A 27,879-nucleotide genomic window follows, 5' to 3' on the forward strand; every position below is an offset into this window, starting at 1 on the left:
TTGATGGCTAGGCTAGCTAGTAGCTAGCTCCTCAACACCGGTGATGTTGCTCACCCGGGCTCAGGTTTTCTGACAACAAGATGCATGTTTGCTTGAAATAATGTCGACGCCGGTTTAGGGTGGTGAATGAGGGGCGGGCTTCCCGGCTATCCCGGTAGCACATCTATTCGTCTTAATGATAGCGGCCGCCTCCTGTAGCCAGCTAGCTGGAAGTTTGTCATCATCCGCCTCTTGTCAGGAGGAGGAGGAAGAGGTTTGGCTAATTAGCTAGCTGAGACAGGGCAAGGCGGCCCGTACATGTCTTCCTCACTAGCTCTTGCCAAAGGGAAATCTTGCAGTTCATGTTTCGCCAAGAAGTCAGTGTGTCGTCTTTTATCCCGTCTTGTTCGTATCTTTTCCATCACGAGAAGAGGAATATGTCCAGGTACAACATATACAGCCTGTTAGACTGGGTCTACGGCGGGGTGGACCCGAAGTTTGAAGGCAACGGGGGTCCAGAATGTGCCGCCTTCCTTGCGCCCCAGCAGCGTATCAGTGAAAGTCTTGTGGTTCTGCTCATCTCCATAGTGGAGATTAGCGTGGCGTTGAAGAAAATAAACATCCACAAAGAGCTCAAAGTAGTGAGTAAAGAGTGCACAAGGTCAAAAGAGGATAGTCTCGGCAAGAACCTGTTGCTAGTAGCACTATGCATGACTTTTGGAGTGGAGGTGGGCTTCAAATTCGCAACCAAGACTGTGATCTATCTGCTGAATCCATGCCATGTGGTGACCATGATCCAGGTAAGGATGGGTGGGAATCAAGACACTGGGTCAGTGATTGACTGTTATGACCAATGCATACTATTCATGTTAATTTAGAGTATGCCCAAGCAGCAAACAATGAGAAGAAGCACTTTTGCACTCAATTGCCACAACGTGAGCTACAACGACACAAATTCTGTCATTTCCTAAGTGTCACGAATGACATGCAGTGTTTTTCAACACAACCTAAAACCACACATTTAAAATACAGTATCGGCACAAACGATTGTAGGTCTTCTTCCTACTTCAGAGTAGGCCTGAACGATATTGGAAAAAACAATTGCTGCGATTTTTGGGGGGTTTGCGATATTATATTGCGATATTTAATTTTTTTTTTTTTTTAAAGAAATTTTCACTAGATGACTTGAATAGCTGTTTGGAAAGACTTTGGATGACTCACAATGACCAGTGTACAGTGATCCCTCGTTTTTCGCGGTTAATGGGGACCAGAACCCGCCGCGATAAGTGAAAAACCGCGAAGTTGCGCACCCCGCCCCCAAATTTTTAATTTTTTGTGTGTGTGCTCAATGTATTTATTCAGATTTAGAATTGGAAAGAGATACATATATATATATATATATATATATATATATATATATATATATATATATATATTAATAAATGGTTTTAAGCACTTCAAATGTAATAATTATGATCAGTTTTAAACATAACTGTCCAACCAAATCATTTTTGAACAAGAATAAAGTACTGTAGTAGAAAAATGCTTGGCTTTATTAAATACTTCTGTTTATCTACCTTAGCTGTGACTCTTGGTGGACATGTAGAAATTACAAACTCCTCATGATCACTTCTGGCATTTAATTTATATGTCTCAAACATCTCCACACACACACACACACACACACACATTCATTCCAAAGCGGCTTCCTTGCAGAAACTGTTTAACAAGTTAAACGATGATTGACAGCTGCTGCGCTGTGATTTCCGCTTCTTTGGCAAGATCAAAGATACCGGCATTGTTAACTTTAATAAGCAAATGCTGCAGTGACTGTGAGGTTCAAAGAGCTGGGAGAGGGAGGGTGTGAGGCCCGGCGCAGAGCAGAAAGCAGGGCGTATGTGGATTAAAAAAAATAAAAACTATTGCACATCCTTGCGATGGGACTATCGCGCACGCACACATCGCGATGGCGATGTTTAAATGATATATTGTTCAGGCTTACTTCAGAGTGAAAGTTTTCCCCAACTACAACATCCCCTTTTCTTTGTTTTACTGTAAACACATCTCATCTGAGTTTTGGGGGGGAAATTGGATCACGTCAAAGATTGATAATCCAGCTCAGAAGACATTACTGTAGTCCCTAACACGACAATCCAAAATATCCGTGTACTGTGATTAACTAACATTGTATTGTATGGTTTCTAAATCTTAACTCTTTCAGTGCCATTGAAAATGATATACAGTACATCCAATTTAGTGGCAGTTTGACACTAGTAGATGTACAATCTATTTGAACAATTCACATTCCATGTAAAATTTTCAGGCTCGTGATGTCATCGGGCATCGCTGTGGTTATATTGCTCCAAGTAGTCTAGCATAATGTGTTGAGTGTAAATTGATATTTGCTAAAGCTGTCGGATGAGCTGTATCTCTATTGTATGCAGTACATTCAACACGTGAAACGAGTTATTTTAAGCCACAATAATGTGGCACAAATGTCCTGACTAATGTTGGCATACAATTTACTGAAGTAAAAGTGATGACATTCAGCGACACAGCTTTTTTTATACAGTAATGTAATTTGCATGGACTAGCTGACAGTGTAAAAATATATTATATTGTAGGAATTCCCTTTTTACCAGTGCAGTCAGGAATAAGTTATTACGTGACCTTTCTCCCCTTATTATCCAGGTCCCAACTTCTCAGGGCTTAACACTCATCATTCCAAGTCTTTTTTTCGCCCTTTTTGTAAGCTTTCACTTTGTGTATTTTACAATGTTGCATTCAGCAGCGGCAAGTGATCTCTATATCACCATCATCAGTCAATATCTTTATCAGTGTACACTATCAGCTGTAGCAATGTCAAAGATGATCTACTAGATCTGAATTATGCTGATTCCACTAAAAACAATCATTTTATGAGTGCACTTGTAAAAAGGAAGGTTATTGTGAGATATTTTTGTCACACAGCACATTTTTGAGAATGTGAATCATTCAATCAGCTAATGTTCAGCAGTCTTTATTGTATAATTGGTAAGGTTTATACTCAGTCCTGAAGGATGATTCATTTGTTCAACCTTTTGTCAGAGTGTAATGTCATAGTTCAACAGGCTGGTTGAAGTGGCCAAAATGTAACTGCTAAAATGTAGTAAACAGAGCAGTTAAAAGTTAGCACACGCTCATGTCAGTAAATTTCGGGGCGTGTCCAAACCTTTGACTGGTACTGTGTTATGACTACAAATATATAAAATGGACTCATATAAGGCTGTGGATGAAATACTATGCACTATATTTTCAAATCCTCTACATATACCATTTTACCATTTCACACAGTTAGGGGTGCAGATGATCACTGAAGAGAACAGAACCCCAAGCATTTATGTTTTAGTTGTAAAATTAATCGGGGGATGCGGCTGTTAAAGTTAATCGTGTCTTTAATGCTACATCAGCACCACCACGGATAGTTTGCCAATGCTCACGCTGGTGGACATTATGCAGCCGAATTGTTTACTGGCGTTGCTGATGCCCACACAGAGTAGTGATGAAGTGGTTGATGGTGTCCTTTTCGATCCTGCTCATGACTTGCTCAAAATTCAATGCCACTGAAAACGTAGTTTGAAATCCGAACAAAACATTTGCGTCTGTGAACAAACCATTCAGAATGTTACCGGAATATGGCGTAACAGTGTGGCTAATTAATGTAATACCTTTCCACGCTAAGTTTCTCCACCCATGACTTGGCTGCTTGTCTAAGGGAAGATATGCAACTTAGGTCAACAGCAATAATGAAAACAGAAGAATGGCCTTTTAACTAAAGCTCCTCGGTGCCAAGGCCCCGGGGGTGGATGAGATCCGCCCGAAGTTCCTAAAGACTCTGGATGTTGTGGGACTGTCTTGGCTAACACGCCTTTAAAACATTGCGTGGACATCAGGGACAGTGCCTCAGGATTGGCAGACCGGCGTGGTGGTCCCGTTGTGTTTCAATTATAGAGGGCTCAGCCTCCCCAGTAAAGTCTATTCAGGGGTGCTGGAGAGGATTGTCTATCGGGAAGTCGAATCTCAGATTCAGGAGGAGCAGTGTGGTTTTCGTCCTGGCTGTGGAACTGTGGACCAGCTCTACACCCTCAGCAGGGTCCTCGAGGGTGCGTGGGAGTTCGCTGAACTGCTCTACATGTGTTTTGTGTATTTGGAGAAGGCGTTCGACCATGTCCCTCGGGGAGCCTGTGGGGCGTGCTCCAGGAGTAAGAGGTACCGAGCCCATTGGTAAGGGCTGTCCAGTACCTCTACGACCGGTGTCAGAGTTTGGTCCGCATTGTCGGCAGTAAGTCGGATTCGTTCCCAGTGGGGGTTGGACTCCGCCAAGGTCGCCCTTTTTTACCGATTCTGTTCTTAACTTTTATGGACAGAATTTCTAGGCGCTGCCAAAGCGTTGTGGGTGCCCGGTTTGGTGGCCTCAGCATTGCATCTTTGCTTTTTGCAAATTATGTGGTGCTGTTGGCTTCATCAAGCCATGACTGCCAACTCTCACTGGAGCGGTTCGCGGTCGAGTGTGAAGCAGTTGGGATGAAGATTAGCACCTCCAAATCCGGGTCCATGGTCCTCAGTCAGAAAAGGGTGGCGTGCCCTCTCCGGGTCGGGGATGAGATATTGCCCCAAGTGGAGGAGTTCAAGTATCTTGGAGACTTGTTCACGAGTGAGGGTAGGAGGGAACAGGAGATCGACAGGTGGATCGGTGCAGTGATACAGTTACAGACTCCGGCTTGTAGTGGTGAAGAAGGAGCTGAGCCAAAAGGCGGAGCTCTCGATTTACCAATCGATCTACGTTCCTAACTTCCTACCCTGACCTATGGTCACGAGTTGTGGGTCTTGACCGAAAGAACGATCACGAATACAAGCGGCCGAAATGAGTTTTCCCCGCAGGGTGTCCGGGCTCTACCTTAGAGATAAGGTGAGAAACTCTGTAATCCGGGAGGGACTGTGTCGAGGCACTACTCCTCTGCGTTGAGAGGAGCCAGTTGAGGTGGCTCGGGCATTTGGCTCGGATGCCTCCTGGACGCCTCCCTGGAGAGGTGTTCCTGGGAACTCCTTGGGATCCCGCCAGTGGAGCTGGTTGAAGTGGCTGGGGAGAGGGAAGTCTGGGTTTCCCTGCTAAAGCTGCTGCCCCCGAGACCCGACCCCAGATTAAGCCGTAGATGGCCTTCTAACCAAAAAATGCAAAGCGTTTAGTCTTTATTCAATACAACTAATATTCACTATTGCTAATCTTTAACCAGAATTAGACATATAAATATAAAGCAATTAACATAAATATAAAGCAATTAACTTGTTAAACCTCTACAATGGCACCCCATTTCCTGACGAGTAATTACATTTTCAAATTTAATCAAGCAACCTTAATGAGTGGTAATAAGAGGCGTAGAAAATGTATGGGTGGTCTTTGAGGTCATATCGTTGTATAAATTTGCAGATAATGCAATTATATTTTTGGGGAAATAATTTAGGGTTTCTTTAGGAGTGTAAGGGTACAGAAAAAATCTCGGTTCGGTACGTACCTCGGTTTTGAGGTCACGGTTCGGTTCATTTTCGGTACAGTAAGAAACCAAAATGCAAAATATAAATGTGCTCGTTGTTTATTACACACTTTTGTGCTTTCAACAATAGGAACATTAGCCTATACAAAGCTAGAATTCTGCTCAAAAAGTAGCGGGTATTTAAAGATAATAATCCAACAACAATTTGCCATTCAGACCCCGCGTATTGGTCAGCCTTCTTTCTGAAAGAAAGAAGAAAAAAGAAGTCCTTTGCTAAAGAGAAAAGCAATCCCAATGACAACGATTTTAACATGTATTTTACAAATGAAATGCCTCAATGAATCTTTTTTTTTTTTTTTTTTTTCTTATGAACGGTTTTCAAAAGCTTTATTGGTGGATTTTCTCAAGTTAAAGCGCCACACAGAAATTAATAAATTTAATTGTGTAAGCAGGATCTGTGTATTATTCTTATTATTTAATTACAGGTGTTTTAGCTCATTTCAATTTATTTTATTTAAATGGGCTATTATTTATTTTATGTGTTTATATTTTACAAATGTGATGTAGCATTCATTTATGTTGTATATTTTATGTTGTATAACTTTAGTTCCTATGTGAATATTAGTTCCTTCTTGTTTTGTTGTGGTAGGAGGGTTTTGTATTGAACACGGGGCTGTGTTGGTTATTATTATAGCAGAGAAGACAGCAGTAAATCAACAAAGACAAGTCAACTCTGCCCCGATCTACCACTCAAGAGATCTGATGGACTCAAAAAGTGGGTTACGATTGCATATTAGTTTGAAAATCGAACGGATCCACCGTATTTTTACACGAGTGACTTCCGATCCTAGCTAGTAGTGTTGACGCAGGAGGACCGCGTCAAATAATAAACTCTGCCGTTCTTTTCACGTGTGTCGCGTTGAGCTGCTTCTGGGACGCGTCTAACACGCGGCCGCACTGCGACTGGTGTGCATTGGCTGATTGACTTTAACGCCCGCATTTCACTGCGTTCTCGCGGCGGCCACGTTGTCGCGTCGTTGACGTTTCTCAGTTATATACTGTCCTACCGTGTTGGTCCTCATTATAGTAAAGAAGACGGAGTAAATATAATCTACACAAAGAAACTGTACCCCGATCGACTCACAGCCTCTAAAAGCAAGGGTAACATAACATCAGAAACTCGTTCGGTACGCCTCCGTTCCGAACCGAGCACCCCGTACCGAAACGGTTCAATACAAATACATGTACCATTACACCCTTAGTTTCTTTGTCTGGTCACTACTGACCAGTAATCTCATTCACACTTAGATTTTTTAAAATGATCCTAACAGAAATGTTTTGGAATGAAAGTCGTCAGGGGAGCATATGCAAAATTGACACAGGTGAGCCTAAATTGAGATTCAAAAAATACATCACTGATGCCAAGCCTACTGACAAATGTTACATGGAAATTCCGAATTTTTGTCATATAAGCATTTGTATGTCTCAGAAACGCTGGTATCTTGTGAGTGAACCCACATACTTACACACTTGAAATAATATCACAACTCCATGTGGTGGAAGCCTAGCAGGGGATTAATGGTAGTTATCACATTATCTCAATCTGGCTTTGCCATGCATCATTTGGAACAGACAGATTATCCTTGCCCCCCTAAAAAATTCTACCACTTTATATCACGTATTAGTTCTTGATAAATGTGTCAGTAGTGACACATGAATCTTTAAGCAGTCAGTTCCCAAGCAGGCGAGCAAACATCTTTACTCAGTCAAGACCTTCTTATTTTGAAGCTGCTTGCCTAGTCATTTGCATGAAATCCATTTCATAGTGTAATCTCTTGTGTGGAAAAAGGAAAAATAGCAGCAAAGATGAAGTCTCCGCAAAAGCTCAGACTTCCAATGGTGTCACGTACTTACTAAAGTGTTGCTCCTAAGAGAAGCTGTGGTTTCAGGGATGCAAATGTTTTGGATGAAACATGTTAATGCCATAATTAATAAATGACAGGGCCTGACTCCTTAACCCTGAGTATACTGACATGTTAGTCCAACTAATATATACAAAAAAGTATGTGATGTGTGTAGTAGAGTTGCACAATACAGTGATCCCTCGTTTTTGGCGGTTAATGGGGACCAGAACCCGCTAACCTGATAAGTGAAAGACTGCGAAGTAGCGCTACCCTCTTTTTTTTTTTTTTTTTTTAATTTTTTTTTTTTTGTGTGTGTGCATTGTATTTAATCAGATTTAGCATTGGAAAGAGATACATAAAATACATGTTTTTTCACTTTTTTTTTTCCAAAGTACTGTATATTACTTCTTAATAAATGTTTTTTAACCACTTCAAATGTACTGTATATTTCTTTTTAATGTTTTTTAACCACTTCAAATGTAATATTTATGATGAAGTTTTAAACATGTTACTGTCCCACCAAATTATTTTTAAACAACAATAAAGTAGAAAAATGCTTGGCTTTAATATGCTTCATTGAGTGAGTCCACTCAAATCTTCACACGCTGCTCAGTTACACAATGCGTTGCCACAGCAATTGTTTAACAAGTTAAACAATGATTGACGAATGCGGTACTTTGAAGTTCGCGTCTCTAGCCAGATCAAACCCGAATATCTGTCAATCATCGTTAATAGTAGCCTATATATTTGTTCCTAAATTACTACATACTCACTGGAATGTGAAGTAATTACTATCATGGCTTGGTCACACACTGCATAACTCATTGTCTGTCTTTGACAGCGCTAGGCATCATATCTGCAACGTTTTTAACAACGGATGAAACTTTTCATTTCCATTTTTCCAATCCAATCCACCACAGTGTTTTTTTTCCTCTCCAATGCCAACTTTTTTCATGTTACTTTATTGTTCACTTGTTGAAAGCCACGTTATGTTTGTCAGTTGTCACCCTTTCCACACTTTTATGACTATAACATGAGTGTGTAACTTCATTTGTGTTTCTGTTCCATAGATCTTTCTGCTGGCCTGTCCGCCTTGTAAAACTGCAATGGTTCTGTTTAGGTGAGCTCACATACATACAGTACGTATGATAAGTTCCTCATCATGTATTTCATGCTTATCAGACCTCTCAACAGCTGAAGCGCTACTGTAGGAACACTTGTACAATCAAATTAAAGTCAATACAAGTGCCGTATCAAATGTTGAGCTTGAACAAACATGACTCACAACGCTAGTGTGTTAACAGTGTCTCAACATTGACAATTTCTATTTAAAGATATGAATCATGTTGGTGTGTGTAAATGATTTACTCTGAGCATTCACAAACCTAATCACAACAGTGTAAGCACAACGTTTATTGCATTTGTACTGCATGTTAAGTGTATTGGAACCCGACAGCTTCCAGTGTTTAAAACTTTGGCCATGTTCACAATGTCAAAATGGTGTAGTTCCGAGTTTGAATAGATCTCCAACACTAATGTCACCCCCACCCGCTACAGCAAACTGCTCAACATCAGGTGGAAGCTCCCGTCACTTACTGGTGGTTCAGTCAGCTTCTGCAGCTGAAGTGTGACATTTCTCCACCTACCATACTGCACCATGCTGCTTTGCTATTAGAAGAATAAGTCACCACTGCAACATGACTAACAACCAAATGCAGCCTAATCTACAGAATACATGTACAAATGAGAAAAGTTTAACCCTCTGCTTTGAGAACAGACCTCGAGTGGGAGAAAATGAACGGACAGATGGACTGTAGTGCCTTTTATTTGTCAAAAGATTCAAAGAAACTGGTGGCTGCAGTATTCGCAGTATGTGTTGTGGTGGTTAGTAGGGGTGTTTTAAAAAATCGATTGAGATATATTACGTCACGCAATTCTCGTATCGATTCAAAATCCATCTGTATCGACCCTTACACGCGCATTTTTGGTGTAAATAATTCAGTGGCTGCACTTCTATTCCCGTCCAGTAGTTGGCAGCGTGTAGCAGTATTTCTTTCAGTCTGCTGAAGTAACAACAACATTAGACTAATCGGTGTAGAGATTTTGGGAAGTCTCCATCTTGTGATTGCTCAGATTAGTCCTTTTATAAGTCTGAAATTTGGGCTCATTTTAGATTTGACTGCAAAAACAGAGGCATGGACTACAGTGGTACCTCGACATACGATCGTTTCAACGCATGATCTTTTCGACATCCGACGTAAAATTTGACTCTCCATTAGGCCTGTCGCGATAACAAATTTTAGTGTGCGATAATTTATTTCATAAATTATTGCGATATGAGATATTATGGCACCCCCCCATAATTTTTTTTAATTTTTTTATTTTAATTTTACAATAACACTGAGAATACAGTATATATTAATAGATCATGTACACCCATTTAAGCGCAATAAATGTTTACTCTTAAATTCAAAAATACTTTTTAGGAAATCACAACTAAAAACAATAGACCATGCCTCTTTTAAGTAAAAGACAACAATATTAATACTGCACAGAAACGCAGAAGAAATAAAAATGTGTTTTTTAAGAAAAATAAAATTCCACTTAATAATTTAAGCATCTAGGCAAATGAAAACGTTTCCCCTCATAGCTTCTGCTATGGCGTTCCATGTGTAATACAGTGGTACCTCTACATACGGAGTTAATTCGTTCCAGGAGCTTGTTTGTAAGTCGAAATAGTCGTATGTCGAGCAGGATTTTCCCATACGAATACATTATAATTCCAATAATTCGTTCCACAGCCCAAAAACCCACACTACATCCTAAATAAATACTGCTGTTACTATTGCAAACAGCAATTACATAGAGCAAAACAAATAAAATATGAATAAAAATCAGAATAACAATAATATAATAATAGCAATAATAACAATAATACAGTACAGTACCTGTAATAATGTAACAAATCGGCTTCTAAGGTGGCAGAATTTTTTTGCTGTACCTGAAGGCACCGCGGGGCTGACGGTGAGCAGGAGAGCGCTATTTTAATTTCTGTTTCGATCCTGGCGTCAACAGCAGTGGACACTCGGCGAGTTGATGGAATAAATGATTTGAAACCTGACGAAGCTGGCAATTTCTTGGGCGATGTTACCACAATAAGAACTGTCACCTTAACTTTTCTGCGACCGAGTTCATGGATGCACACACCATGCTTATATTTTGCTATCATTCACATCTTCATTTCAATGGTAAGCGTCACCTTTTCTTTTTTTTTCTCCACCTGCACTAAACATACACTGCACTAAACTAAAAACGGAACTAAAATGCATTTTGCGTAGTTGGTGACAAGGAAGCCGAACTTTTAACAGCACGTCAGCCGCACGCGCGCACACAGGTGCACGCGAGGTGATAAATCGCAGCAGAAAAATTATCGCCTTCAATTTGATTTACCGTGCGATAAATGGAATTATTGCATATTGCAACAGGCTTACTCTCCATTTGTTTCTACATCCGACGACATGCTCGAAATACGACGATTTATGACAGCGCCGCAGTTGTGTGTTTTCCCGCAAGACGGACGCACGGCAGATTTTCTTGTGAAATCAACATGGGTTCCACGAATGTTAGTGCAGGTGGTGAAAAAAGGACAAAAGGTGAGGCTTACCATTGAAATGTAGATGGAAATGATTGAAAAATATGAGCGTGGGGCATGCGTCCGTGAAATGGCTCGAGAAAACGGCCGCAGAATGTCTACGGTCCTCCGACGACCTCCGCTCACCAGTCTTTGTAAGTTAAGGTGAAAATTATTATTGTGGTAACAACGCCAATAAAATCACCAGCTTCGTCAGGTTTTTAACCATTTATTTCAGAACTTGTGCCACACAACATGCCTACTGTACGCCGCAGCTGAACAAAGTGAAAGTAAAAAGTCCCCCTCGCACTCTGTCCAGTCAGCCACGCGGTGCGTTGAGGTACACCACGCCAAACACAACCGCCAAATTATAACAGGATTTGTTTCATTATTACAGGAATTATTATTACTCATATTCTGATTTTTATTCATATTTTGTTTTGCTCTGTGTAATTGCTATTTGCAATCGTACCAGCAGCATTTATTAAGGATTTAGTGTAGGTTTTCAGGCTGTAGAACGAATTAATGGAATTATAATGTATTCTTATGGGAAAATCCTGCTTGACATACGACCATTTCTACTTACAAACAAGGTCCTGCAACGAATTAACTTCGTATGTAGAGCTACCACTGTATTTAGAATCCTGCATTTAAGCAGGTTTGGACTAAAGCACTTTTGCACTCAAAAAGAGAAAATTTTATAATGAAAGCCATAAATTGTTCAAATATAAAACAAAAACATTTTTACTTGAGTGCTGGATGAGGTTTCAGGAATAAATTGGTATAAATGTACTTGTGTCCATTTTTATTTGTTTTTTTCTTAAGTGATATACAAATATTGAAATAATCGTCTTCAAGTACAGTATCGGGATGAATCGGGATCAAATTGAATCATGACCTGTAAATCGTGATACAAATCGTATCGCTAGATATGAGGCAATACACGCCCCTAGTAGGTACTAAAAGAAGAAATACATGTAAATTAAAACCACCAAGTGGCAGCTCTAGACGTCCAGTCCATTACGACTCGGACGGGCGTATGACCGAATGTCAAAATGGCCAGCACCCAATGAGTTGATCGGAATTAATAAACTGAAACATGATGCGGCTTAGTGTGTTATTCAGAAGTAAGTTTGCAGAAGTGTGCGCTCGGTTAGCTTGCATCTGTGGTTGTTTGAAATCTGTGAACTTCACTAATGATAACCTCAGGATGTAATCATGTCAGTTGAATGCCACGATTGTTTGTGTGTATTTCTAGGCTGCAAGTCCATATGTTGAATGGCGCACTCTTGGCTTTAATGTTCCCAGTGGTCAACACTAGACTGGTAAGTAACAGTTATGCTCGGGCAAGCTTGTCATATGCACCAGTTGTCGTCTCCTGGGTTTGTTTCTGAGCATTTTGCAGGGAAAGCCCAAATATCCATTTTTCAATATAACAAACAGAAAAGTCCACCGCAAATTTACAGAGAGCTCTGTTGTTTGAGCTTTCAAACATCTACAAGTCTGAGCTGTTTGCCAACTCCAAGTCTGCTTTACCTATGTTGGAAACTGCACTGATGATTTCTGTGACAGGCGTTGATACATAACATCCCTGGTGTCATTTTTCCACTGTGACATTTGTGACTGCTCCTGTCTTTTCTCTTCAGCTGCCATTTGAAAAGGAGATTTACTACATTCAGCACTCCATGCTGTATCTGGTGCCACTTTACCTTTTCAGGAAAGGAGGTAAGGTATTGACATCGACTCATATCATCCCCCCTACTGTCGCCAAACTTTCTCCTTGACGTCAGTGCCTGCATCGTCTGTGTCAATTCAACCGTAGTTGCTGATCGTCTCCACTTTCCTTGTATATGTCTGCCCTGACCTCCTTTAAAAGTCACCCTACTACACCCACACCAACACCCTACTAACTCATTGCTGCCATTGTTTAGGCCTGGGCAATGAATCGATTTTCTGAATTACTTTGAGTTTTTTCATTCTGGATGATTTTAAAGAGAACCTCAGACTTAGACTTGTAGGGTCTAATAAGCCACAATTGTTCTCTTTTACTAAATTATGTTATTGGAAGCACATAAAATATTGCCATTGATTTAAAAATCTATAATATTTAGTACGTTTTGACCTACAGAGGGCGCCAAGTTTTATGCGTGTAATGGACGCTTGGGATGATGACGTAGTTTGTCACTGTCACTTGACAAACACCACTGGGCTACTACAATTCCTTCTACACAGCGAGACATCAACACATGGGCACATCGGTTAAAAGTGGCGTGTACTTACTATACAGTATGTGTTTTTATAGTCTTTTATTACCTTTTCATTGCGTCAAAATACATTTTGCTTGTGTTTCCCTCTCATACCTTTAAGCATTGTGTTTTCTTGTGGCAGCTTTAAAGCAGATTGTTGATCTGTTGACCACATTAGTCACGAAGCATATTTAAACTACTCTTATTATATATTACTACGTTTAAAAGGTACCACGGATAGAATGACATAAATGTTAGTACGAGTTATAATAATTTGATATTAAAACCTTTCTTAATGTTTTTGTTTTTTTTAAAAAATTGTAAAATTTTCGATAAAAAAAATTTAACTAGAAGCTCGCCTTTGTTGTTGACGTCGCAGGGCGGTGACGTCACATTGGTTCCTTGCCGTAATTCCACAGTGTCACTCTTTAACTATGTATGGTAGTGGTTTAAATACACCACAAGGTGTTAATGGTGAGTTTTGAATTAGAGATCAAGCCAATGAGTGCGTTTAGTCCCTCGACTGATGCCGTAGTTTACTGTTTAATGCAGGGCAATATTCCCTTTCGTTCATTTGAGTGCTGTCTTCACAACGTACAAGACACATGATAATGGCTCCCAGCATCATAGTTTGTATATGGTGACTACCTATTGCCATCTAGTGTATTTGTTGAGCTAAATGAGTTGCTAAAAAGTAAAGATACACGATAATATCGGCTTCCGATAATTATCGGCCGATAATGGCAATTATGACGTCACACAGATAATACAGATAATAAAAAAATCAACCGATAATGCAATCCGATAATTATATACTTGATTTAGCCTCCAAATGTGCGCAACCAAGCAGTTTTCTCCACTTCTTCACTGCCGCCTGCTCAACCCCTCCCCTCTCTGAAGCCCCTGTGGGAGGAGGGGTTTAGGAGTACGGCGTCATAGAGGAGGCGGTGTTACACATCAGTGTTGAGGCGCTCTCACTAGCGTGCGTTGCTTTTCCCGTGTGTGAAATGAAATAAACGATGCTCTCGCCATCTACAAAACAGTTCCTCAAGGCCTAAAGAAAGCGTCCTCATTGAACACCACTAGCACTAACCCAGCAGCCATTTAAAACTGCATCACAATGATTTTTGGAACGAATATGAAGCTGCTGCTAGCATGAATGCTAAAGCTATTGTTAACAAATAAACTATAAAGGAAGCTACGGGGCTTGTGACGATACAGAGACGCTGCGGTCCTCCCGGAGTCGGGGGTTTGGGAATGCAGCCCAAAGCGAGTGGTAAACTCCCATCTATGGCTAAACACCTCACGAGATCGATAGTTGACAAGTAGCTGTCTTCCGACGGAGCCCGCCGGTCCGGCAGGCCGCCGCCTCGCCCTAGGCGAGTAGAGGATGAGAGCAGAGCCATGCACCGAATGCGCCGCAGCGAGCCGGCCGGGGCGGGCGGATATCTGGTACGAACTTAGCTGCCGCCGCCACTCCGGTTCAAGACAAAGGCCTGGGGCGGGTGCTAATTTGGCAGCCGGGCGGACTGAAGGGCACAGGCGGGAGGAAATTCCCGAAATGACCCGATAGCCAAATCCCTGGATGAAAAAATAATGCAGTTTATACGACCACGATTCTTCGTGAAAGACATGCCGATCACATCAGTTTTACCACGGACATTTACACAGGTGATGTCAACAAACCATGTTTATCATGACGGCACAGTGGTTAGTTGATAATTGTAACATGCACCAAACGACACAAAGAAGTCATCCAGTCACTAATGCATTCAGTACGCTTTAAATTTATGACGTCTTAATCAGATCATTCTTCTTAAATCTAGTCAAATAATTTTCCCCATCTTGTTTGAGTGTTGAAGACTAGTTGAATGCGCCAGATTATTCCACTTTCCTGAACTAAATATTGCAATTTGTTCCTATTAAGCCCAAACATCTAAAAAAAAAAATAAGGTCATTTTCACCTAAATCAAGAAAAAATTGCTTTCAAATAATGTTTTGAACCATACATATTCTTGAATAAAGAACATTTCTGACAAGTTTTTTAGGATTATGTATAATAATTTATTGCTTAAAATAAGGCTGTTAATCTTATTTTCAGCTGGCCATTTTTCTTCAAGAAATCTGAGTGAAATATACTTGAAGTGCTGGCAGTTAATTTAACTTATTTCCAATAGATTTACACTGAAAACAAGGGACTTTAACTAGTCTTAAGGAGCTGTGTTTTTGCTGTGTAGTAATGTTATACTTTAGGAATGGCATACTTTTAAAGCCATTTTTGTGCAATTTATGTATTTACTCTGTAAGTAATTGTTGCCAAAAGTTTACCATTACACAATGTCAGACTATCTGTCTTTATTTAGATGTTGGAATTTACTACTACTACTACTACTTGTTCACATTTGATGTTGAAAAAAAAAGAGCAATATTATTTTTGCACAGCAATATTTTCTCTTGTGTATACTTTAAAATTTTACATAAATCTTTAATAAAATTATCGGCTTGACATTATCGGTTATCGGTTGGAACGAGGAGGAAATTATCGGTTATCGGTATCGGCTGAAAAATGCATTATCGTGCATCACTACTAAAAAGTTTAAATAGTTTGACCAAAGTCTGAGTAAGTTTTATGTGTATTTTGCATATCTATATTGATTTTGAATTTGTGAATGCCAGTTCTCTTTGCATTGTTGTTTAACTGTGTGTGAACAGGGCCTCATTAATACAGATTGAAGCGCTTTTCTTATTGTGAACATTAATTCTTGAGAGATATGAACATATCTTGATTGTATTTTCACTATATGGTACTTATGTTTCTTGTGAAGGAGTTGCCGAAGCTTATGCCAATAAATGCCAATAAACGACGCGGTCCGAGCTACGAATCTGAAAGCCTGTGTCCACTCGCCTTTCTCTGCCTCTTAGAGCTCAATGTGAAATAGGCAGCAATCAAACTAAGTATAATACATTCATTCCGTGTCGCTTATTCACCGGGAAGCAACCGTCAGGATGATCAACAATCTGGACATCTGCTTTTATGTGACAAAAATAAGGTAAGACGTCATTAGACGTCTCGGTAGTGGCAAACGTTTTCGTGTGTTGTGATGCACGGCCGCGGGCTATCAGCAAAAATAATCAAACTGCTGTGTTTCACTGTAAACCCTAATCATATGTAAAGCACACGGCAGCTCTGGATGCTATCTCCATAATAATATCGGAATAAGTTGGATCACGCAATAGTTTACCGTAAAGATCTGTAAACAGTTTTTGACATCTCTCCTGCTCTTGTCTCTAGTGCAGGGGAGTCCAGTCACTAGCGAACTTAACACATGAACGCTACTCGACTCATCCCGTCTTTCCTGGTCATTTTGGTTTTGTTGTCCTTCACATTAATGTTCCACTCGGGTTCAAATTGGATGTCCAGAACCAATGACATGTTAATGTAGTTAAAGAGTGACACCGTGGAAGTCCGGCTGCATGGCCATGTGACGTCACCGCCCTGCAACGTCAACAACAATAGCGACCTACTAGTTCAAATAATTTTACAAATCTTATTAAAACGAAAACATTTAGTGGGTTTTTTAATATCAAATTATTATATACTAACATTTATGTTTTAAGAACTAGATGTCTTTCTATCCATTGTACCCTTGAAGTATTTTATGAAGGCATCTTTAGTATGTTATGTCTGTATGTATCCAATTCTAAACAAAACAAGCTGAAGGCGCACGGTAGTTCTTTGGGTGTCAAATTCGCCTCTTATATGACGTTTCGTTTTGTCGTACTCTCGCCATGTCTCATCTCATCCCGTCTTTCCTGTTCTTTTTGCCTCTGCTGCTCATTTTAAGAAATGTAGACAATGCTGTCATGCTCATTAATGTTCCTCTCAGGTTTAAATTGAAAGGGTTGAACAGATGACATGTTTATGTCGCTAGAGTCATACTCTGGAAGCCCGGCAGCGTAAGAGCCCAAGTACACCAGATGCATGATCGTTGCGGTTCCGGTCCGGTTCAGTGTTGATTGCGTGCCACGCAGTACGTCAAAAACAGGCAAATAATACCGGCTGCGCACGGCTGCAGTCTGCCAACTCCGTCCCCTCGTGAGCTCTCGCATGATCGCGCGCGATAATGTGCCATTTAAAACAACGACAAACACACAGAGTCTGTACTCATCAGAGAAGCAGAGAGAGAGCACATTTTTTACCTTGCATATTGACATCGTAACGTTTGCTAAGCGGAAGTTTGGCCGCGAAAACAACACATGAGCTTCAACGCCTTTTTCCTCTTCTTCTTTATTAACTTCCCGCCACCTCACCAATTCATAAACAACAACTATATACACTGACGCTATCTAGTCCACCAATCGGAGCGTCGCGCTGGTGCACCAGCACACCAATGACAGCCCCGCGTTGGTGCATAAATTAACCCACCGGTGACAGCCCCGGCGACGCTACAATATTTTATTTAGTTGTGTCTGTCCGTTAATTCCAGATTGACTGCATCATGTTGAGATCAGGGCTCCGTATGTGGGGGGAAGGGGGGCTATTATGCCCTTGGTTGTGTCTGTGGGTTTTTATCTTTGTGGACATTTAAAAATTATGGCACATAACATCTCATAGAGCTGTTATAAACAACTGTTAAATAATCTGTAATATTTATGAAATGGATAGCGAATTCTATACTACACAAACTAAAAAACAGCGTACATGGAATTGGTGTCTCAACACTGCAGATTCCTGTGCCCAGCGCAAACTGTTGTTTTTTTCTATGAAGAGTCAAGTGAAATGTAGGAAAGAAAGAGAAACGTCTTGACCACCATGTCGAAACTTGTGGGTGTCTCTTTTTTTCTCTTTCGTACTTTTCCCCCTCGACTCTGTATACAAACCGACATTGTGTGTGCGCCGGGCACGAAAATTTCTGCATTGGAACCACTTCCAGATACGCTTTCTTTTTTTTTTTTTTTTTTTTTCTTCACTCAAAGTTGTCAGCACGCCGTGTGTTTGATATCATTGCCAGAAAAACACACATAATAGGACACCTTGCAGCTTCGCTTTTAGTGCTGTCCTCATAATAACGATCTGCTGCATCGTATATTACTTTGTGACTTTTCAGTTTCCACCTCCATGATGAAGCGCTCATCATCCATCTTCGCTCGTGTTTAAACCGTGATTAGGCACCTGGGCTTTTGACATCAGGCCCCGCTCCGCCCATTTTGTCGGATGCGTGTCCGGCAAAAATAGAAAATAGCCTATACCATCCGGCGGGCATGTGGCACGCCGGAGGTGGTTCGCAGTCAATCCGGAGCACTGACGCGGCCGGTATACGTTGAACAATAGGTTATAATTGGAACGGATTGGCTCCGGCGCTATTTTTTACCGGAGTCGGACTGGAACCGCAACGATCATGCATCTGGTGTACTTGGGCCCTAACTGTGGGACGTCACCGCTCTGCGACGTCAACAACAAAGGCAACCTACTAGTTAAGCTAATTTTACAAATTGTATCAAAACAAAAACATCAAGAGGGGTTTCAATATGAATTATTTTAACTCATAATAATGTTAACAGTGGGGCAAATAAGTTCTCCTACTTGAAAAGATTAGAGAGGCCTGTAATTGTCAACATGGGTAAACCTCAACCATGAGAGAGAGAATGTGGAGAAAAAAAAACAATCACATTGTTTGATTTTTCAAGAATTTATTTCCAAATTAGAGTAGAAAATAAGTATTTGGTCACCTACAAACAAGGAAGATTTCTGGATGTCAAAGAGGTCTAACTACTTCTAACAAGGTCTAACGAGGCTCCACTCGTTACCTGTATTAATGGCACCTGTTTTAACTCATCGGTATAAAAGACACCTGTCCACAATCTGTCAGTCACACTCCAAACTCCACTATGACCAAGACCAAAGAGCTGTCGAAGGACAGCAGAGACAAAATTGTAGACCTGCACCAGGCCAGGAAGATTGAATCTGCAATAGACCCTACCCACGTGACGTCACAACTCCGCTCTCCTGAATGGTACCGCCAAATTGTCCGTCAAAACATAGTGTTAACCTGTTGCGGCTACGTACATTCCTCCTATTTACGGCGTGTTTTTCTGCTCCTTAACATTAATAATCAAAATGGTGAAGGCGTGTGTGGCTGTTGGTTGTACTAACAGAGAAGATGGAAGGAGAGACTTGAAGTTTTACCGTATTCCGAGGGATCCAAAGAGGAGAGCGAAATGGACGGCTGCAATTCGACGTGAAAACTGGGCACCAAAAAATCACCACAGACTATGTAGTAGTCATTTTATATCCGGTAAGATGCATTTAAGATATACTTAGAGGGTTTTGGGCTGACAAATAACCACAATTAAGATCATTGCTAGGCTAATCGCCGACAACATACACGTATGTATGTAGTGAGAGTGCTATCGCTAAACCATATAAACATTAAAAGCCTTAACTCCATTGACAAACGACATGAAATACATTAGACTTGACAGTGGATGTTAGCAATAACAAAAGATTTTGAATTGAAAATTTCGTAACTCACCTTTCCAAGCACAAGATAGATTCCTGCCGAATTTTCGTGGACGAGGACATGTTTCACCCAACCAGCAACGAAGTATATATAAGCCTCCAAGCTCTTGAAGTTTTTCAAATTTTCGTGAGAATAGGCTGATTTTGTGTGGACAAGATAATTGTAAATATCAGCGTAGCAGATGTCAGGCAGACAGGGCGAAGACAGTGGGTCGAAAAACATCGATTTGGGCATCAAATATGGATCTGGCGACTGTATAGAACGAAGCTTTTCCACATAACCCCTTTTATGCAACACATCCAGTGAGTTTACGGCATCAGAAAGCACCGGGTCTTCCATGAAATGCATTTTAAATTCCTCGATCAATTGAAACCAATGCTAATACAGAGACAAAATGACGGACAAGTGGGCGGAACCATACAGCGAGCACGTGGTTTTATGACGTCGGTGGGTAGGGTCTATAGGTAAAACGCTTGGTGTAAAGAAATCAACTGTGGGAGCAATTATTAGAAAATTGAAGACATACAAGACCATTGATAATCTCCCTCCCACCATGATTTGCAAATTCTTGAAAAATCAAACAATGTGATTTTCTGTTTTTTTTTTCCACATTGTCTCTCATGGTTGAGGTTTACCCATGTTGACAATTACAGGCCTCTCTAATATTTTCAAGTGGGAGAACTTGCACAATTAGTGGTTGACTAAATACATATTTGCCCCACTGTATCTTTTAAGACCTGCAAGTCTTTCTATCTATCCCTTTAAAAAAATGGGGTGGTGGTGTTTTTTTTTTCCTCCTAATAAAAAGGAACTAAAGCGACCAGTTGTTCAATAGATTACTTGTTTCTTTGAGAAATTATCACTTTATATCCATTCAACCTGTAATCCATTTTGACTGTTAAAATGGAGTAGACGTCTAGCGCCGTCAATAAGTTACCCGAGTGTCCTACAAAGGGTTATACATGTTTTGAGCTTTTTGTCTTGTTTTGTGCGTGTGTGCATTTTTGGTGATAAAATCTGAGATTTTATTTTTAGGCCATACCGCCCAGTTAAAACGGGATCTCGTAACAATGTGCGAGGAGCATAATAATGTTTTTCTGTTACAATACTAAGGCATTTGACACCTTACGGTTCCAAAGATTGTTAAAGCCCAGTTGGGGGAGAACAGGAAAAGCCAGTTTGACACCATATCCTCTCACTGCAACTGCAGAAGGGCTAAAAACGGAAGCCTTTGGCTTTTCAACCAAGATACATTTCTTTTTACCCCACGCGCACAAATGCATTTGTTTATGATGTGCTCCATTGTGATAGGTGTGTACAAGCCTGAGCCCCTGGGGGACATCTGGTGGGCGCTGCTCTCCACAGGCATCCTTTTCCTCTATCACTTCCTCTTCTTACAAGTTCTTGGCCTGGTAAGAGAGAGACCCCTGCTGGCCGCCTGTGATAGTTCATTGCTGGTTCTTGAAGGACATTTATTTCAATAAACAGATGATTGTATCTTTTGTGTGATAATCCCTGATAATTGCTTTGATGAGAAGGATAATCAGAGCATAGCCATGAGTTCATTTTTTATTACAAGTAACTAATATCATGGGGACCTTTGCCGAGCTGCTTTTGTCCTATAATGTAATGTAAACTACACCTCTGGGTGAAATATTTTATGCATACAATGACTTGAGAAAACAATAAGGCCCTCAAGTGGATTTCCCTTCCTTAGATATGTAATGCTCATCCAGTGTTTCTTTTAAAATTCATTCCCTAACCTTGAGGAACTTTAGAAAAAGAGGAGTATCAGAAAGGCTAGGTTAGTTTATAGATTGTTTGAGTGTTTGAATTTGAACATCTACTTTAATGTGAATAGGCCACTATTAATTTTAAGAGTATTTATCGTTCTTGGGTTTACTTGGCAAGCTGCATTTGATTCGGAACAAGGTGTAATATACAGTAAATTACCATGTGACCATGTCAAATATGGTTACACAAAGAAAGCAAAATCACAAATTTAAAACTATGATAACAGCAAAAAATGGTTAAATGGGAAAAACAATGACATTGCGAGTGCAGCCATTGTATGACAAACATGTCGGTCACAGCATTGGCATCCAGCAAGTAAACACTCATACATTCGAAACAGGTAAAAAGTAGCTGAGAAAATAGTCATGTTTGCTTTTATCTTGTAGTTTCTGTACCTTTTCAATATGTCTCTGTATTTCTAATTAAATTCTAATATATGCTGTATATATAATTTGAAAAATACAACTAAAAATTGGAAAAGGCTACATTAAAATCTATTTTTAAAACGTAGTGAATTTTTTTTTTTTTTTTTTTTTTTAATAAAGAACATTAAAGAATACTTTTCGAAAATATATTTTTTAAATTGTGCTTTTATTGCTTAATTTTTAACATTTTATGATTTATTTGAGGATTTTCAAAATTTTAACTTTTTCTTTCAATGTCATTTTCTATTTTTATGTACTTATGTATTCCTCCAATGCTTTATGTATACAGTGGTCCCTCTACTTACGACATTAATTGGGTTCTGGAAGTAGTTTCATAACCCAAAAATTTCATAAATAGAGATGCGTTTTACATGTACAGTGCCTTGCAAAAGTATTCGGCCCCCTTGAACCTTGCAACCTTTCGCCACATTTCAGGCTTCAAACATAAGATATGAAATTAAATTTTTTTGTCAAGAACCAACAACAAGTGGGACACAATCGTGAAGTGGAACAAAATTTATTGGATAATTTAAACTTTTTTAACAAAAAAACTGAAAAGTGGGGCGTGCAATATTATTCGGCCCCCTTGCGTTAATACTTTGTAGCGCCACCTTTTGCTCCAATTACAGCTGCAAGTCGCTTGGGGTATGTTTCTATTAATTTTGCACATCGAGAGACTGACATTCTTGCCCATTCTTCCTTGCAAAACAGCTCGAGCTCAGTGAAGTTGGATGGAGAGTGTTTGTGAACAGCAGTCTTCAGCTCTTTCCACAGATTCTCGATTGGATTCAGGTCTGGACTTTGACTTGGCCATTCTAACACCTGGATACGTTTATTTTTGAACCATTCCATTGTAGATTTGGCTTTGTTTTGGATCATTGTCCTGTTGGATGATAAATCTCCGTCCCAGTCTCAGGTCTTGTGCAGATACCAACAGGTTTTCTTCCAGAATGTTCCTGTATTTGGCTGCATCCATCTTCCCGTCAATTTTAACCATCTTCCCTGTCCCTGCTGAAGAAAAGCAGGCCCAAACCATGATGCTGCCACCACCATGTTTGACAGTGGGGATGGTGTGTTCAGGGTGATGAGCTGTGTTGCTTTTACGCCAAGCATATCGTTTTGCATTGTGGCCAAAAAGTTCAATTTTGGTTTCATCTGACCAGAGCACCTTCTTCCACATGTTTGGTGTGTCTCCCAGGTGGCTTGTGGCAAACTTTAAACAAGACTTTTTATGGATGTCTTTGAGAAATGGCTTTCTTCTTGCCACTCTTCCATAAAGGCCAGATTTGTGCAGTGTACGACTGATTGTTGTCCTATGGACAGACTCTCCCACTTCAGCTGTAGATCTCTGCAGTTCATCCAGAGTGATCATGGGCCTCTTGGCTGCATCTCTGATCAGTTTTCTCCTTGTTTGAGAAGAAAGTTTGGAAGGACGGCCGGGTCTTGGTAGATTTGCAGTGGTCTGATGCTCCTTCCATTTCAATATGATGGCTTGCACAGTGCTCCTTGAGATGTTTAAAGCTTGGGAAATCTTTTTGTATCCAAATCCGGCTTTAAACTTCTCCACAACAGTATCTCGGACCTGCCTGGTGTGTTCCTTGGTTTTCATAATGATCTCTGCACTTTAAACAGAACCCTGAGACTATCACAGAGCAGGTGCATTAATACGGAGACTTGATTACACACAGGTGGATTCTATTTATCATCATCGGTCATTTAGGACAACATTGGATCATTCAGAGATCCTCACTGAACTTCTGGAGTGAGTTTGCTGCACTGAAAGTAAAGGGGCCGAATAATATTGCACGCTCCACTTTTCAGTTTTTTATTTGTTAAAAAAGTTAAAATTATTCAATAAATGTTGTTCCACTTCACGATTGTGTCCCACTTGTTGTTGATTCTTGACAAAAAAATTAAATTTCATATCTTATGTTTGAAGCCTGAAATGTGGCGAAAGGTTGCAGGATTCAAGGGGGCCGAATACTTTTGCAAGGCACTGTAAATGCCCTTATCCGTTCCAAGCACTGCTGACAGGCCACATTAAATTTGATAATTGGGGTAAAACCGGAATAAAACAACAGCCAGACGCATTTGAATCACTCCATATACCTACCCTAAACATTAATACATGTAATGAAGTAGAAAATAGAACAAAATGCAAAAAAAAAATATATATATACTTACCTTTCCAGTGGGGCAATCTCTTCTTTCACAAAATCGATGGTGCCTATCTCACTCTTCGTGAGATAAAAACACGAGGAGCCTTGTGCTCATTTGGCTCAGACGTTATAACAACAATAACACCATCGCTATAGCAACAATAACACTATCGCGCCTGTGCACGTCATCATACTGCGACACGCAAACTGATCCGTCGTCAACAATAGGTCAATAGGAGAGCAGCATACTGAAGGGGATGGGATGGGGAAGATGACCAATAGGGCAGCAGGATCTTATGGCGCGACATTTCAAAGCAGGAAGTGCACACGTATCTTTTACAGAATTGTATAGTATTTTTGCCTCTTGTGACCTGAACTTTCTTCACAAGAGGCAATATTTTCCCGTTTAAACGTATCGTAACCTGAAAATGACGTTTGTAGAGATGTTCGTAAGTAGAGGTACTACTGTATCAAGGGGTTAAAATACAAAAATATATCAGGGACATGTTCTAACGTCTCTTTTCTCCTCAGGTGACTGAGGTAAATCTCAACAACATGCTGTGCCCGGCCGTGTCAGATCCCTTTTACGGACCTTGGTACCGCGTGTGGGCGGCGGGCCACCAGACCCTCTTGACGCTAATCCACGGGAAGGTTCTGACAATGCTCTCGCAACACACCGTTCCTCTTTGCAAACACCTGTTGGATACACTCCGACTGCGCAGCAAGAAAGTCGATTGAACCGCCGATACACACAAGCCTTTCACTCTCAATGCCTTTTAAGTTGCTTTTATTTACCGTTTTAGTACGTTTTTTTACTGTTTGTTCTACTGTATACGATCCTTCGTGTCGTCTTTATTCATGTCTGCCTGTATACGTACACTTATTTGCACACACAAAGCTATGAGGGTATTTATTTTAGGGCTGATCTTCGGGTGTGTGGTGGTACTCGCTCTGCTTGATATGTAGATCATTTTCCAAAAATATGCAGGAAATCAAGTCATTTTTTTAAATGATGCCTTTCTTTTTTTTTGCCCACCACTGATCTGCTGCGTTCATTCTTCATGTGGTAAAGGTGCAAGGTCATATGTTAGTGAGTGTATCTACCATTATTTTGTATCAAGTGTGTTTTTTTTTTTTATGCACTGTAAATGTGAATTTAAGCGTGTCGTCATAATTGATGAGAGCACGTTCATGTTGAAACGTTCAAAGGGAAAAATACTTAAATGTCCATGTACATTTTTTCTCCTTCACACAGCCATCCAGTTTATTTGTGCAATGTGATGAGGGATTGACAGCATTAAGCGTCCGATCCATTTGAAGTGGGAGGGTGGCAGCGAATGAACGTATAGTTGTATGAAAAAGTATCTGAACCTTTTGGAACTTATCATATTTCTACATAAAATCAACATCAAATGTGATCTGATCTTTGTCAAAATCACACAGATGTAAAAACAATGTCTGCTTTAACTAAAACTACCCAAACATTTATAGGTTTTCATATTTTAATAAGGATAGCATGCAAACAATGACAGAAGGGGGGACAATAAGTAAGTGAACCCTCTGCCTAAGGAGACTTAAAGAGCATCTGAAACCAATTTTTACCAAACATTTTAAGTCAGGTGTGTGCCCAATCACTGATGAGTGGCTTGAAGCTGCACCGCCCCCCCTATAAAACGCACACCCGGTAAGAATTGTCTTGATGAGAAGCATTGTCTGATGTGCATCATGGCTCGGTCAAAAGAGCTGTCTGAAGACCTGCAGTCAAGGATTGTTGATTTGTATAAAGCTGGGATAGGATTCAAAACCATCTCTACAAGTCTGGATGTTCATCAATTGAGTCAGAGAAGTTGTCTACAAATTGAGAGAGTTTGGCACTATTGCTTCTCTCCAAAGGAGTGGCCGTCCACCAAAGATGATGCCAAGAGTTCAGCGCAGAACACTAAGGTAAAAAAGAACCCTAGAGCAGGGGTTCCCAACCTATTCCACTAAGGCACACTGTGGGTGCAGGATTTCATTCTTACCAAACAAGATGACAACACTTTTTCCCCAATCTGGTGTTTTACAAGTGCAATCAGTTGATTGCAGTCAGGTGTGGCTTGTTTTAGCAGAAGCCTCATTGGTTCAACTGTCTCTGCTGGATCGGCTGGAACAAAAACCAGGACCCACAGTGTGCCTTGAGGACTGGGTTGAAAACCCCTGCCCTAGAGTGTCTGCTAAAGACTTACAGAAATCACTGGCAGAGTCCAATATCTCTGTGCACACATCAACTACATGTAAAACTATGGCCAAGAATGGTGTTCATGGGAGGACTGCACGGAGGAGCCACTGGAGTCTTTAAAAACAAAAAAACAAAAACATTGTTGCTCATTTAATGTTCACAAAAAGGCACTCCACAGACGTTTTGGCAAAATACTTTGTGGACTGATGAAACCAAAATTGAATTGCGGAGGAAAAATGAAACATCTCACCAACATCAACACCTCACCCCTACCGTGAAGAATGGTGGAGGGAGCATCATGATTTGGGGCTGTTTTTCTGCCTCAGGGCCTTTACAACTTGCAATCATTAATGGAAGAATGAATTCATCAGTTTATCAGGATGTTTTGCCGGAAAACCCGAGGCCGGCTGTGAGACAGTTGAAGCTAAAAAGATGGATGCTGCAAAAAGACAATGATCCAAAACACAGAAGTAAATCAACTTCAGAATGGTTTCAAAACAACAAAATACACTTTCTGGAGTGGCCAAGTCAAAGCCCAGACTTGAACCCCATTGACATTCTGTGGCATGACCTAAAGACAGCGATTCATGCCAGACATCCCAGGAATCAGACTGAACTACAGCAGATTTGTCAGGAAGAATGGGCCAAGATTAGTCCTGATCAATGTGCCGGACTGATCTGCAGCTACAGGAAGCGTCTGTTTGAAGTTGTTGCTGTCGAAGAGGGGGCACAAAATATTAAATGTGATGATTGACTTACTTACTTTTCCCCTTCTGTCATTGTTTGCATACTATCCTTTTTAAAATATGAAAACCTATGTTTGGGTGGTTTTAGTTAAACCAGAAACTGTTTTTTCATCTGTGTGATTTTGACAAAGATCACATTTGATAGTGATTTTATGCAGAAACGTGAGAAATTCCAAAAGGTTCAGATACTTTTTCCATACCACTGTACGTTCATTCGCTGCCACCCTCCCACTTCAAATGGATTGGACGTCTACTTGCGAGAAACGTTTTGTCATTTTGGGTCATTTACACATTGAAAAGAAAGTATTAATATTTTATCGGTTATGTTACTTATCATTTCAAGCGTCCGTGTGGGACGCATCATTGTAGCATATTACACAGTACATGTATACTGTACTTCAATGTAAAAAGGGATGTTTTTCTACTATTGAGGGATTACGTGTAGTTTTTAATTAAAGTTATTTCAGTTGAACATTGTCTTTGTGCATGTCTTCGCTGCTTTAAAGTCCAGGTCTGCTATTATATGCGTTATTGTTCGAGAGGTTCCGTTTTACGCCAAAATGTTGACGTAGATTTAACAATATTGGTGTGCTCAATCAAAATAAAAATCAATGAATACAAGGTCAGACGACAAGAAGTTGGCGGTGTTCATTTGTGTCAGTTTTTTAATGGTGATGTGTGGGGCTTTTATTTCGCTGCCGAGTTAAGTTTTGTCCCACAGATGA

The 27,879-nt window shown here is 40.3% G+C and overlaps 1 protein-coding gene across 1 annotated transcript; it reads left to right on the forward strand.

The window, feature by feature from the left end:
- On the forward strand, positions 1–27,777 carry LOC130907063 (transmembrane protein 164). Its single transcript, XM_057821918.1, has 6 exons — positions 1–779; positions 8,485–8,534; positions 12,304–12,370; positions 12,692–12,770; positions 21,124–21,224; positions 24,722–27,777. The coding sequence occupies exons 1-6, from the start codon at positions 342–344 to the stop codon at positions 24,926–24,928; spliced, it is 942 nt and encodes a 313-aa protein (XP_057677901.1). The 5' UTR covers positions 1–341; the 3' UTR covers positions 24,929–27,777.
- The last annotated feature ends 102 nt before the right edge of the window (positions 27,778–27,879 follow it).

Source organism: Corythoichthys intestinalis, chromosome 18, assembly GCF_030265065.1.
Source record: "Corythoichthys intestinalis isolate RoL2023-P3 chromosome 18, ASM3026506v1, whole genome shotgun sequence".
In the NCBI taxonomy this organism is placed as follows: domain Eukaryota; kingdom Metazoa; phylum Chordata; class Actinopteri; order Syngnathiformes; family Syngnathidae; genus Corythoichthys; species Corythoichthys intestinalis.

Coding starts and splice junctions, on each gene's coding strand:
- LOC130907063 (XM_057821918.1), top strand. CDS start 342: ATGTTTCGCCAAGAAGTCAGTGTGTCGTCTTTTATCCCGTCTTGTTCG. Junction 780..8,484: donor ATGTGGTGACCATGATCCAG/GTAAGGATGGGT, acceptor TCTGTTCCATAG/ATCTTTCTGCTGGCCTGTCC. Junction 12,771..21,123: donor TTACCTTTTCAGGAAAGGAG/GTAAGGTATTGA, acceptor CCATTGTGATAG/GTGTGTACAAGCCTGAGCCC.